The sequence below is a fragment of the Zygotorulaspora mrakii genome, chromosome 3 (assembly GCF_013402915.1).
Source record: "Zygotorulaspora mrakii chromosome 3, complete sequence".
Taxonomy (NCBI): domain Eukaryota; kingdom Fungi; phylum Ascomycota; class Saccharomycetes; order Saccharomycetales; family Saccharomycetaceae; genus Zygotorulaspora; species Zygotorulaspora mrakii.
The window spans coordinates 1,074,503-1,088,053 of record NC_050721.1 but is presented as its reverse complement, the minus strand read 5'-3'; the positions used below and the strand labels follow the sequence as shown (position 1 = coordinate 1,088,053).

The window sequence follows — 13,551 nt, the reverse complement described above, 5'->3', positions numbered from 1 at the left end:
AAAATCCAAAATAATGTGTACTGCATATATAGATCAAAGATTGTATACATGAATGACAGTTGAATTTGAAGAACGAATTGTAGTACTAAGCAGTCGCTGAACTGAGCAATATGACTAACGAAGAGAGTTTGAACAATTTTGAAGCCACATATGCAACCCCAATGCACTGTGATGGATGCACAAAGGAAATTTCAAAGTGTTTGAGTGGAGTCAACGGAATCAAGGAATTGAAATTTGACGTGGAAAAGCAAATATTAAGCGTTAACGGTACAGTTGCCCCATCAAGTATCATCAATGCTCTGCAAACTTGCGGTCGTGACGCAATAATTAGAGGAGCAGGTAAACCAAATTCGTCAGCAGTGTCCATTCTCGAGACGCACGAGAAAATAGATCTGAACAAGGACACACCCGTGCGTGGACTCGCAAGAATAGTCGAAGTTAGCGAAAACTGTACTTTCTTCGATATAACTTTGAATGGAGTCGAGAAAGCAGGCAAGTACTGGGCAAGCATCCACGAAACCGGAGATGTATCCGGCGGGCCTTCCACAACAGGCGACGTGTGGTACAAGTTCGAGGAGCCAATAGAATGCAATTCAAAGAGCGATATCGACGACAGATTGTACAGCGGAAAGGCGTTTCTGAAGGCCCCATTGAACGTGTGGCAACTGATCGCGCGCAGCTTTGTAGTAACAGCAAACAAAGATCATGAGATCCAAGGCTCAAAGGACAGCATTTGCGGGGTCATTGCACGCAGCGCAGGAATCTGGGAGAATGACAAGCAGGTGTGCGCATGCAGCGGCAAGACGATCTGGCAAGAAAGAAAAGAAGCGCTACAAAGAAACATAAAATGAATCGAGTCGAATTAGAAAGGAGCTGCACTCTAGTATTACTTATGTCTCTATTTTATTTTTGACTTCGTTATTTACCTGGTTCTTGGGTACCGGCGGTTTGTACTCTTTTTCCAAATTCTTGACCTCTTGTTGTTTCGCAACCTCGTTGTTGAATTGTTCCTTGGGGACTTTTCGCTTGGGTTCCGCATTGTCCTTGACGCTCCCCTCGATGGCGCCCTTGCCATTGCCATTGCCACCCAGCTTGGCATTGGCGTTGGCACCGCCATCCAGGAACGCCGCTCCATCTGCGCTCCCCGTACCGGGGTACTCCGCATCGGAACTCTGTTTGAGACTGTCCGCAATGGTCTTCTCGACCAGTCGCAACTCGGGTTCCTTGTTGGACCCCCAAAAGCCGATCCTGATCATTGCAAACACCAGACTGAGCGCCAAAACGTACACCAGCACTTTTTTCATTGGCGTCGTCAGCAGCCTCGAGCCCCCACGCACCGATTTCCCATTCGAGCTCTTGTAGCGGGGCAACAAGTCCTTCTTTCTCCTGATACCACCTTGCATTACGTCCACTGCTCCAGCACAATACGGCCCTCGTGGTGTCTTCTATAGTCCTGGGGACACCATCGCGTTCACCAGACGCTTGTGACGTTTAAAACTGTTTTCTGGCGTCCATCGCGTGCGACGTGCGACGTGACCTCGTGGAACCTGATCTGCTCGTGGCCCATCGCTGGACACGGCAGGCGCCGTGTCCAGCGATGCACATCGAAAGCCGCGGCTCAAATCCGCGCCCGCAAAGCTTCCAGAAGCCCTGGAGCCCTGGAGCCCTGGAGCCCTGGAGCCCTGGGACCGCCGCGACCGCACGACCCGCACCCTTGCACCGCACCGCCCCTCCGCGCCCGCCATTCTCGCGCCGCCGTCTATCACCCGTTGAGACGCGGCCCGTCACTACGACAACCAGCGCGCCCCGCTGTGGCCCGCGCCGCAACCTTTTGTCCCCGTTGCGCATGCCAATGCTCCAGAGAATAGCAAACTGGCAATCCAAAGCAAGCCATTTATGGCGCACTCACCCGCCCGCACAGCACACCGAACGCAGCAACGCAGCAACTTGCGCGGGACATACGCAAACGCCGAGGCGTATCGCGGCGCACGGCGCCCGCAATTCGCAGCCGGTGTTCCGGCTGTCGGCTGCGGTGGTGTCCTGTCGCAGGGCAGACGGTTCCGAGTTTGTCGCTGTTTGTCGTTGTTTGCGTTCGGTATGTCCCGGTATGTCCGGAATGTCCGGAATGTCCGGGCCTGTCCAGAGCGCATGTCGGCCGTGCCGCATGACATGCGCTGTCCCGCACATGCAGGATTCTGCGTCTGGCTTTTGTTGTGTTTCTGGATAACAATTGAAAATTGTCTCACACGATAAGGCAAAATAGCGAAATTTAGACTGTGGGAAAAGGAATTCACAGCAGTTCGTTTATGTGGGTGGAGGCAGCTGTTGCTGGAATATAAACAAGCAATATACAAGGTGGGTTTTATCACAAGTTCTCGCACACGCCTTGGCCTCACGTATCTTATAGATTTGACCTCATTTCGTCTGGACGTTTCGTCGTTTTCTAGTTCATTTTAGCTCATCTATTTCGTTTATTTCATTTTAATTCAATTTGTTTTCAGTTTGTTTTTTACAGTCTTCTAGTATTTACCGCTCGCTTCACCGTACGTATAATAGACAGCATCAGTGGGTAGCAGAATGGTTGACAGCTACTTAGACTACGTTGAGCCTGTGTTTGGCGGCAGCTTGGACGTGGACCTGTCGAAGATAGAGGAGACAGACGGCGACGGCGACGACGCCCTGACGATGGCGCACAGCTCAGGGTTGTACAAGGGCAGCGACAAGTCGCTGTCGCTCAATATCCAGGACAGCGGTGCGGGAAACGGGCGCGACAGGCCGGGGACCAGGAGCAGTGCGTGCACGACGCTGAACACAACGGCGGCGACGAACTCGCCGGTGAACAACGGCAACGGGCTGGCGTCGCCGGATTTCAATTGCTTCGGCAAGAGCACGTTCGAGACGGCGGACCTGCTGAGCACGCCAGCGTCGCGGCCGAAGTACGGCTGCGACGGCGACGGCGACCAGCAGCAGCAGCAGCAGCAGCAGCAGCAGAGCGTGGACAGCTTCTATACCAATGCTACAGCAGGTACAGCAAATGTTCCACTGTCACTGTCCACGGCGGCAAGAAACTACACCAGCAGTAACAGCAGTAATTATAGTAACAACGCTGCCGGCGATAATAATGATAACAACAGTAGCGATAACAACAGCAGCAACAACAACAACAGCAGCAATCTCAAGCTCAAGCGAGAAAAGTTTTCACATGCACATACGCTGTCGACGCCAACTGCAATGAACGATTTCATCGCGATGCTCGACGCTCAATCCGCGATACAGGAGCAATTCGATATCAATTCGAACGCGAATTCGGATCTGTCTTCGTCGAACGACTTTATCATGACAAACAGCAGGAAGGAAAGAGACTCTTCGTCGCCCCTGCAGAACACGTCGTCCTCGTCATCACAGTTTATAGACCCAAACCTTTTGAAATCGAATCTGTTCGTCGACACTTTTACCCAACCATATACCGACGAGATTTACGGAGGCCAAGCTAGAGGCAATAACATCAGTTCTTTGCTAGACGAGTACGTGTCCACTGATTTACTGATAAATGATAATATCAGTATTAATGAAAAGATTTCCCATATGCATAGTAACAATACAGTTCATGATAGAAGACACAGCGATGTCGTAACGAACCCTGTACCGGAATTTTCAAACAATAGAAACTCAATTTCTCATGAGATTGATTTTTGGAGTCTACCTGATAGAAGAAACACGATCAACGGTTCATTAGTTGATCCAAAGGTTGGTAGAAATAATAATGATAGCAGCGGCAAAGAAGGTGTCAAGACTAAGAGCAATTTTGATATGGATACTGAATTGAATCAGGTACTTAATGATTAGCATATGAATTTTGCCCAATGCTCAAAGAGGGATCCACATGTCGCTTGCAATCAGCCAAATTCTTTTCAAAGACATGGTATCAAAAAGCAACAAAGGAGCTCAATGTCTGTATTGGATGGTTCTTTGAACAACGATCTTTTCTCAAAATTATACAAGAATGGTACGCAGTCATCAAATTTGAAAGTTATATCATGGGAGAACCCAGTACTTTCTGATGAAGAAGATGAATTTGGTTTCAAGAATTTTGATCCAGTGATGCCAAGTTTAAGACCAATTACTTCGCCAAAATCACCAAAATCAATCTCTTCGTCAACAAAAAATAAATCAAAGAACCAAAAATTTATTATACCATCAATGATGCTTTCTGAAAATGCTTCAGCTGCTGCAAAAGTTGCTACTACAGGGACAGACAAAATTGATTCAATATCACATATTGATAAGAGGAAATATGACCTCTCAATGAATAATCAACTGCCGTTAAAATTGAGCAAATCTCCACCACCGCACTATCACACGATAGTTCCAAGCCCACTTATCTCATCAACAGCTTCATCGAGGAGAAGAAGATCCACTCCAAATATAATGACAATCCATAATAGCTATACCAATAATATGTCCAGTAACGCCACTAATGATTTCAATACTGCAAGCGGTAACACAAGTTCAAGTGTAAGCAGGGCAAAAAGTAGATCCATTACCCCTATGAGTGGTACGGATAATGATGCAAAACCCTTTAAATGTAAGGAATGTTCAAAGGCTTTTAGAAGAAGCGAACATCTAAAGAGGCATGTGAGATCGGTTCATTCAACAGAGAGACCATTCGCATGCATGTTTTGTGATAAAAAATTTAGTCGAAGCGATAACCTGTCGCAACATTTAAAGACACATAGGAAACACGGTGATTTCTGAATTTTTTTATGTATTTTCGGTCTATTCTTTTTTTTTTTTGCTGGAATGAAAAAGCTATAAAAGATAGATTACGATAATGATGCCAAGAACACATATATGTCGAGAAGACATGATAATATAGTATGTACAATTAATTTATATTATAAACTGAATAAAAATTGATACATTAAATGGCTCACCTTTCATTGCAGCTCTGAGCCTGCTCAAACGCAAGTAACGCTCAATGAAGTGATGCCACTCAATTTTTACTTTTATGCAGTTCGCATTTTTACAATATATTTGGTGATGAACTTGATGTTGAATGACATGCTTCTCACAAGTGTGTAGATAATTTCGCGTCATATCTCATACCCTTTTCATACGTAGGACTTATTCATTAAAGTAGTATCCTGCATTCACACCAGTTTGTACATGCCATTGGCATTGGATACTCTTGTCTTTCACAACTTGATAAAAATTATTCGACTATATCTTTCATCACCTACGAGACCGAAGCATAAGCATTTGAATGGAGTATTTTCCATAATGCCAGCTTATTGCGCATGCGATGCTTGCTACAAGCTTCCAAAGTTGTGTTGGGGGCTGGATGCTTGGTCACGCCTCTTGTCCTTTAATTTTGGGATGAAAAATCAGCATTTCATGATCTCAACGGCTGTGTGATAAAAAAGAGATTCAAACTTTGATTAAGACAAATGGATAGAGACAAAAACGCTCTACAATCTGCAAGGTTTTTGCGATTATCACTTCAGATTTAATCAGCCAGCGCCATGCGATAACTCGAGTTTAGGAGAGTTGTCAATGGTTTGAACATAAATCGAAGCAGCGGCACTGCTGAAAGGACTCTTCTGATTTGGACGTGTGAGGCATTAACAAATTTTTCATGTCATCGTCACCTGTAAAAAGAGAAAACTTCAAAGAAAACCAATTGGACTTGTACTGCAGGGCTGAATAACGGGGAAGCATTCTTTCTCCATACTTTTAATTCTCGAATATACTACTTTGAAATCACAATCGGGGACGTTGATATTTCCCCATGCAACGGTCCAATGTATCTCATTGACAGTGATCCTCATCGGAATACAACTTAAGGTGAAGACTCACCGTAAATATATAGACTCCAAAGATTAACTGGCACTTTTCGCATTCGAACGTGCATAACTCAAAAGTAGCTAACAAAAGGTAAATAATTGTAGAGTTTGGAACTAAACAAGACAAAAGCTTTCTCACACAACTTTGTCCATCAAAATGTTAGCTCGTTTCTTCGCGCATGTCTTTTTAAAACTTGTGACTTGATGATGTGCGGTCTTATTCTAAGTGGAAGGATCTCTGAAGCATTTACTATTGTGAGCGTCCAGTAGTAAAAGTGATGTCAAGCCAAGTCTGCCCTGCTCTTCCGTATCAGAAGGGCTATTATAGTTGCACTTTTCAAAATTGTGTAGCCCTTGGAGCTAGATATCGCATTCTGGCAGTCGTGTATATAGCATTTTGGTAAATCCTCTTCCGGCAGCATCACCGGTAGCCCACGGTAAAGTCGTTACCGCTTAGACAAGTATTCTTGCATCAGGCTCTGCTCTTTACGCTGCTTAAATGCTGCTATTGCATGTGTAGACTTTTGTTTCTTGGCGTATTACTATATGTGCTACTATTGGGATTTGACATTTTGTTAAGGTTGACTACGCGTACGGGCAATGATGCACCTTAAATACGCCAGAAGAACGTTCTTCAATAAATAACATTAAACGCGATTACCAAGCACACAAGCAGTTATGAATGTTGACCAACGACTGAGAAATCCCACTTTGATTCCAGAAGGAAATTTTCTTGATCAAAGAACTTTTCCATTCATAGAGCCTCCTTCCAAAAAGCTACGGGAGGATGAAAACATACAAAGTCCATCTATAAGCTATCAATCTTCGAGGTCGTCCACATTTGCTAAGCCTACCTACCATGGTATAATAGAAGAGAATACAACATATCTTATAGAGCGTATAAGGCCTTACGTAAAGGAAATTGTTAACGAAAACAGACATTGCCTAAATGAATACACGTTGATTTCATCAATTGGGCATGGTCAATTCAGTAAAGTATACAAAGCATGCTCCCAGCTCGATAAATCCATCGTGGCGATTAAAATGATATCTAAAAAACCGTGGAATAACCAACAATACTCAATGAATCAAACGATGAGACAAATTCAACTGTGGAAGTCTCGTGGCTTATCGCACACGATTACGGGTGATGAAGCCGTCAAACTAATGAATGTTCAGAAGTCTAGATGGGAAATTTACGTTTTAAGTAAACTGTCTAGCCCGCATGTCGTTCTGCTCCAGGAATGTTTAGATTCTTCTTTAAGCAAATCTATTTGGATTGTAAACGAGTGGTGTAATTTGGGTGAACTAAAATGGAGACGAAGAAACAATGAGCAAGTTCACTCACAATGGGAACAGTTCTTGCCTGGTTGTAACTGTCTTTCTTTTGCAAAAAGGGCTTTAATAGATTTAACTCAAGGCTTATCATATATGAAATCACAGGGCTGCATCCATAGGGATATAAAACCATCAAACATCCTCGTTGATAGCACTCAAAATTTACTCAAAATTTCAGATTTTGGTTGTACAATCTTAGCACCAGAAACACTACCATTTAACGATGCATTACTGAGAGATTCTTTTAAAGCCGAACTGAACAAAATAGTCGGTACCCCAGCATTCATTGCACCCGAGCTCTGCAAATTTGAAGACCATGCTGCAAGTAACATTGAAGACGGATTTAAATTAGATATTTGGTCGCTTGGCATAACGATGTTTAGCCTACTATACAACACAATGCCCTTCTATGGCGAAAATGAATTTGACACATATCAAAAGGTCACAAATTCGTCCCTTAGATCCAAAATTAACGGTGAATTTCTTAACGATTTGGTAATCAACAGATTGTTGGATAAAAATCCTGAAACAAGAATCGACATAGAAGAACTAACTGAGATCATTTTGCCAATACAAAATCAAAAGAACCTCAAAAGCGAATCCAAAAAACATAGTAAACGTAAAACGTCGGTTCAAAACTTTCTAACGAAACTTTTTAATGGGAAAAGTAAAGCCAAGAATTCACCGTCAGTGGCGCATGAGTCATCAAAGAGAGAAGAAATAACTCAAAACTCTAACCCATCAGTACAGTCTTCGCAGTTTTTTGATCCTTCCTTCTATCCCAACAATTCCTCCTCCTCCTCCTCCTCTTCATATGATGAACCCATTCAGGTAACCGATTTCATGGAACCAGCTTGTGTTTCTTTATATGGGGAATCACAGCATGATACCGAACAGGTAAAAAGTACCAATGTACTCCACAATAAATCTAACAGGCTGAATACTAGTAGCGGAAGTGAAGCGTCAGAATCTGTATCAGTTCTCTCCATATCACCAATTAAAATACCGACGCCGATCAAAGCATTAATACGCATTAAAAACTCACCAAATTCGAAAAAAATGACTGGTAAAGCCCGCCATATATCACCCCTGAAAGGCAAAAGTAGAGCAGACAAGGAGAATGCCAAATTGGCCCATTCTAATGATATTATTAATTTTCAAAAATATATTCATCCCAAAGCACAGGGCGAGGGAACATCAAAGAATAAAGCAACCGTGTCCACCACAGAGGACATTCAAGAATACCTCAAGTATGCGGATGACGGATAAACCTCGATCGATGTGGGGATTGGGCGTGGCTCTATGTGCATATGTTCAATAATGGAATATGGGGGTCCGAAAGAATTTGTGTAACTTTACATATTGGGGTGCTCCTCATGATGATGATATTACTTATGAATGGAAAATATTTCTATCATGTCATATCTGCCTCTTTTGTATTATAACGAAATCTTTGATTCGTTACGTTCTTCTATTACAAGGATTCCATTTTTTCCTTGATTCTTCCACATTCACCTTAGCTCCCATAGAATGGCACCATCTTGTTCCTAAATATCTTGATAACACTGCCCTACCATATAGGCTATGCATTTATTATTCTATAGTTTATACTGAGCGTTGTTTAACACGGGGTTAACTTCGCGTAGCAAGGTCAAAGTGATACTTGATATCGATAACGGAGAGGCTTTTCGAAAAGATCAACCCCCGCTTGCCATCTTTTAGCCTCAGAAAAATAACAGCAAATTCATCAATCGGAGTATTTCTCTAACCAATATCCTGTATCAGACGTTTGATTTGTGTTGGCACCAGACACTTTACTCTCAAGCTTGAACGAGGTGGTTGACTATAGCTATGGTAAGATTACAATTAACCCATGATAATAATAAGAAGGACAATGAATCAAACCTTTTGAACAAGATGAATATAGGATATCGTTTTAATGATGAACACAACATCTTCAAGAACATACATGATTTCCTGAAGCCCAAGAGTAAAGTGCCGCCCAACAGCGACACAGAAAAAGATGAAAATATGGAACTGTATCAATGCACAAGGGTGGGATCATGGTCACCTTCCAAGGGTATTGATACTAACCACATAGGTCAAACAGTGAAAAAAGCCAGTTCTCTTTGTGAGGACTTAACGAGCTCAGTAAGTGCACATTCGGGTGTGATTCAGCTAGATATACCGGAAGCTGCCCCCAAAGTTGATCTTTCAGATAGCTTTAAGAGAGGAGAAAAGTCCTCCTTTTTTTTCCCCAGCAGCTGTACCTCTTATGATAGTTCAAATAGCGAAATTATCAACTCATTTCCAGGCAAAGTTATAAACCATGATGATAATGACGCTTTGCTACCGCACTATTATCCATCCCGTCCCCTCAGAAGGAATAGTCATAATAGCATTGGAACAAACAGCGGAGGTAGACTATACAGATCTAATCATATCGCAAACATAAAGAGAAGCCGGAAATCTTTAAAAGGAAGTAGACAAAGTCTTAGAAGATTCAATTCCACAGAGGTTTGTCAAAAGGCGAGTTCAGAGCAGCAATTGAGTGGGAGCGCTCCATTACCCACACTCAAGACCCATCATCCCAGATTGTCGGTCAGTAATATCCCCTTCTACCAAGACGAAAGGGTGACGAGCGATCAGTTTCCAAGGATAACTGCAGCCACTTTGCAGAAAATAGTTCAAAACCAAAAACACAAGCCAGATTTTGACTGTTACTCCATCATTGATTGCAGATTTGATTATGAGTTCAAAGGTGGTCATATAGCCAACGCCATTAATATATCGTCGAGAGAAGAGCTGGAACACGAATTTATTCAAAATGGAAGGAACTCTCACAATTTGCTCATTTTTCACTGCGAGTTTAGTTCTTACAGAGGTCCGCTTCTTGCTTCACATCTGCGTAATTGCGATAGGATGGTCAATTACGATAATTATCCAGATCTATACTATCCAGATATTCTAATACTGGATGGCGGTTATAAAGCGTTCTTTGATGAATTCCCGGAATTATGCAATCCAAAAAGATATATCGGTATGGATTCTTCTGAGAACCTTGTTTCTCGAGATCAGGAAATGGAGAGATTCAGACAAGATTCAAAAAGAGTGGTTTCAAGGAATAGTTCCTTGCATAAGTTGACCTCAGTATCCAGTTCTAGAACATCGAGTATCCAGAGAATAGGATCTAGTCAAGATCTGATCAACAGTACACAGAGAATGAAAGTCCTTGAATCACCGACTTTTAAGTACGAAGCACCACCCAGATTGTCGATTGGAAGATATAGTAATAGTAATATATTTGGAAGCAGTGACGATTGTTCTTCAGCCAGTAGGCTATCAATCGCCAGTAGTCCAAATCTGAGTACAAACAAAATGTCTCTGATGGATGAGATGGATAATGATTCATGCTATAGCTTTGATGAGGGTGATAGCACCTTCACAACGCCCGTTTTAACGATAAGTACGCCTAATATCATGCAATCGTTGACAGAAGATGAAAAAAAAGCAGAGCTGAACCCTGTAAAGCGACTTCTTTTCTCCAACACTCTAATGGAAGAAGAAGGCGAAGCAAGTGAGTAAAAGTTACCTCATACTATACACGAATATTTTATTCATAATTTCTTCATAAAGGTAAATATAGATTGTAATCAATTGTGATTTGGTTACTAAATTTTAGTCTGCCTGATTTGTAATTAGCTGCTGTCTTCCGGTAGTCGATTTAACATCAGTCCCCCAACGTGAAGGTGGCCATATAACTTTTATGACTTTACCTATCGCCAAACCGGCGGAAATTGGACCAAAATCATTACTATCAACAGAATGGAAGACATTATCTCCTTCCACCCATAGGTGGCTCCTAGGAATATTAACTATTTCTCGAGGGTAAGGGTACCTTGTCTTGATCGAGTCATATTGAATACCTTTGATTCTTTTGCAATATGTTTTTGTTGGATCTGTCGGGCATTTAAAGAGGATAACATCATCTCGATTCAAATTGTACGCGTTTCTGATGTTGAATTTCCATAGGAGTACCCAGTCACTAGACGAACTGCATTCATTGGGGTTTAAAGTCGGTCTCATGGATGACCCTTCGATCTTTGCAATGTGGCATACATTTTCATTAAAAGTGACCACAACAGGAAGCCACGACAGTGCAACAAGCGACCATCTCCACCCGTGACCCTGAAAATGCCTTGTAAACATTTTCGAGCAAAGCCTACCAGTTTTACCACATTACTTCCCTTTCGATAATGCTGAATAAGATAGATAATTTTATTCGAAAATTAATTCCGTTTTGCCGTATCAGGAAGAATTAAGAACGAATATGAACACAAGATCAATGGAAAAGGTCGTCCTTGTGTCCACATGAAGACAAGCCAAACCCTAATACACGCAGATGACTTATATGTTCCAGGAACTTATCTCGAAGATCCGCAAGGTCATGCTTACTGAGCTTTGTTCGTTTTAAATTAGCGAACGATGAGAGCACAAACAATAGCCCTTCTGAGAGGAACGGTTACAAGGTTTGAAAATTACCACTACGTAATTTCTTGTCAGTACTATACTATTGTGTGACTCAGGATTACTCTATCCGACAGACGACTGCTTCTCTCGGATAGCGGCCACTTGGTAGAGCCTTTTGTTCTTCAATAGGAATGACGACTCACTCCAGACCCAAGCGTTTCTGGAAACGCAAACCACCGCTAATTGAGGCAGACCTAGTCCCTATATCGTTATCAGGCTTTGCGGAAGTGCTTCCGACATCATTATTTGAGCCCTGTTGTTTTGTGAGCCCTGCCACATCAATTCCATTTCGGTCCGAAAATCAAATGATGCGTGATAAGATTCCGAGGAGCTATCAAAAGACAGACGATGAGGGCTTGATGAAAGCTAAACACATACTTGCATGTATATAAGCTGTTATCCAAAGCAGAGAGCAATTACACTAGATAGGTTTTTGACGGGAAGCACTTCCAGGCAAATATTGTATGGAAATGGAGAAGCATGAGGCTACGTGGGAAAAATTTTGGAACAGTCCGGTTGTAAATTATCTGAAGGGTCAGTGGTTTTTTTTCTGTTTGGCTATATTCATTGTAATAGCTAGGTTTGCACCAAATTTTGCCGCTGATGATGGCCTTATTAGGGGGCAATACAGTATTGGTTATGGTGCTGTTGCGTGGATTTTTCTGCAAAGTGGTCTTAGTATGAAAACTACTCGGCTGCTAGCTAACATGGGCAACTGGCGAGCACATTCTACCATTTTTTTCATAAGTTTCCTAATAACCTCTTCGATTGTCTATGGATTTTGTTGCGCTATCAAGGCTGCAAACGATACCAAGATTGACGATTGGGTTTTGATTGGACTCATTTTAACAGCGACATGCCCTACAACTGTTGCTTCGAATGTCATCATGACTACAAATGCTGGCGGTAACGATTTGTTATGCGTTTGTGAGGTGTTTTTGGGAAATATGCTAGGTGCATTCATTACCCCAGCTCTAGTACAAATGTACACCAAAGAGGGACCGTTTCAATTTGGAAATCCCGCCGGTAATCAAGGTATTGCGGCGCTGTATGGTCGTGTAATGAAACAGGTTGGTCTATCGGTGTTTGTTCCTCTTTTTGTTGGTCAACTGATTCAGAACTTTCTGTCAAACATAACACAGACATATCTAGGTTTTTTGAAACGCTATCACCTTAAAATTGGTTCCTATATGCTGCTACTAATTATGTTCAACTCTTTTTCTACTGCATTCAAGCAAGATGCATTTACAAGTGTATCTCATGTTTGTATCATTTTCCTTTGCTTTTTCAATTTTGGTATTTATATTCTATTCACGGGAATTTGCTTCCTCTGTGCAAGGCCTTTCTTTATTCCACTGATATTCCCAACGAGACCGGTCAAGGGTGAATCATCGGCAATCTATTATTACTCATATATGGTTTTCAGACCCTTTTACTATAATAAAAAGGACGCCGTATGCATCATGTTCTGTGGAGCTGCAAAGACTGCTGCCTTAGGTGTATCTCTTATTACTTCACAGTACGGCGATAACAAGGCGAATTTGGGCAAATTGTTGGTTCCTTTGGTACTTTATCAAAGTGAGCAAGTTATAACAGCAAGCCTTTTCGTCCCTCTATTCAAGCGTTGGTGTCGGGACGAGCAAGAGAGTGAAACCGATGAGCTGCCAATAATTGATATAGAGAAAGATTTAACGTCGGAAAATGTCGTGGCAAGAAGTTCTTGCGGGACCTCAACAGGTGATTCATCTACAAACAGCGCGAATGTCACACCGGCAGAATCGAGGACCAAGCATATTTAATGTAGTAATAATTTATAGACCAATTACCAATTTTGAAGATA

The 13,551-nt window shown here is 42.3% G+C and overlaps 8 protein-coding genes across 8 annotated transcripts; 6 read left to right on the top strand and 2 right to left on the bottom strand.

The window, feature by feature from the left end:
* Window positions 1–110: 110 nt before the first annotated feature.
* On the top strand, window positions 111–851 carry CCS1 (copper chaperone CCS1; the record flags this gene model as incomplete). Its single annotated transcript, XM_037288037.1, has 1 exon — window positions 111–851. One exon carries the CDS (start codon window positions 111–113, stop codon window positions 849–851), a length of 741 nt encoding a protein of 246 aa, XP_037143932.1.
* Window positions 852–890: 39 nt separating this feature from the next.
* On the bottom strand, window positions 891–1,403 carry HG535_0C05570 (uncharacterized protein; the record flags this gene model as incomplete). The annotated part of the gene is made up of 1 exon (XM_037288036.1): window positions 891–1,403. One exon carries the CDS (start codon window positions 1,401–1,403, stop codon window positions 891–893), a length of 513 nt encoding a protein of 170 aa, XP_037143931.1.
* Window positions 1,404–2,577: 1,174 nt separating this feature from the next.
* On the top strand, window positions 2,578–3,846 carry HG535_0C05560 (uncharacterized protein; the record flags this gene model as incomplete). Its single annotated transcript, XM_037288035.1, has 1 exon — window positions 2,578–3,846. The coding sequence occupies one exon, from the start codon at window positions 2,578–2,580 to the stop codon at window positions 3,844–3,846; it is 1,269 nt and encodes a 422-aa protein (XP_037143930.1).
* A 3-nt stretch (window positions 3,847–3,849) lies between these two features.
* On the top strand, window positions 3,850–4,755 carry HG535_0C05550 (C2H2-type zinc finger protein; the record flags this gene model as incomplete). The annotated part of the gene is made up of 1 exon (XM_037288034.1): window positions 3,850–4,755. The coding sequence occupies one exon, from the start codon at window positions 3,850–3,852 to the stop codon at window positions 4,753–4,755; it is 906 nt and encodes a 301-aa protein (XP_037143929.1).
* A 1,766-nt stretch (window positions 4,756–6,521) lies between these two features.
* Window positions 6,522–8,450, top strand: ELM1 (serine/threonine protein kinase ELM1; the record flags this gene model as incomplete). Its single annotated transcript, XM_037288033.1, has 1 exon — window positions 6,522–8,450. One exon carries the CDS (start codon window positions 6,522–6,524, stop codon window positions 8,448–8,450), a length of 1,929 nt encoding a protein of 642 aa, XP_037143928.1.
* Window positions 8,451–9,032: 582 nt separating this feature from the next.
* On the top strand, window positions 9,033–10,766 carry MIH1 (putative tyrosine protein phosphatase MIH1; the record flags this gene model as incomplete). The annotated part of the gene is made up of 1 exon (XM_037288032.1): window positions 9,033–10,766. The coding sequence occupies one exon, from the start codon at window positions 9,033–9,035 to the stop codon at window positions 10,764–10,766; it is 1,734 nt and encodes a 577-aa protein (XP_037143927.1).
* Window positions 10,767–10,859: 93 nt separating this feature from the next.
* On the bottom strand, window positions 10,860–11,390 carry IMP2 (endopeptidase catalytic subunit; the record flags this gene model as incomplete). Its single annotated transcript, XM_037288031.1, has 1 exon — window positions 10,860–11,390. One exon carries the CDS (start codon window positions 11,388–11,390, stop codon window positions 10,860–10,862), a length of 531 nt encoding a protein of 176 aa, XP_037143926.1.
* Window positions 11,391–12,175: 785 nt separating this feature from the next.
* On the top strand, window positions 12,176–13,510 carry RCH1 (Rch1p; the record flags this gene model as incomplete). The annotated part of the gene is made up of 1 exon (XM_037288030.1): window positions 12,176–13,510. The coding sequence occupies one exon, from the start codon at window positions 12,176–12,178 to the stop codon at window positions 13,508–13,510; it is 1,335 nt and encodes a 444-aa protein (XP_037143925.1).
* Window positions 13,511–13,551: the final 41 nt, after the last annotated feature.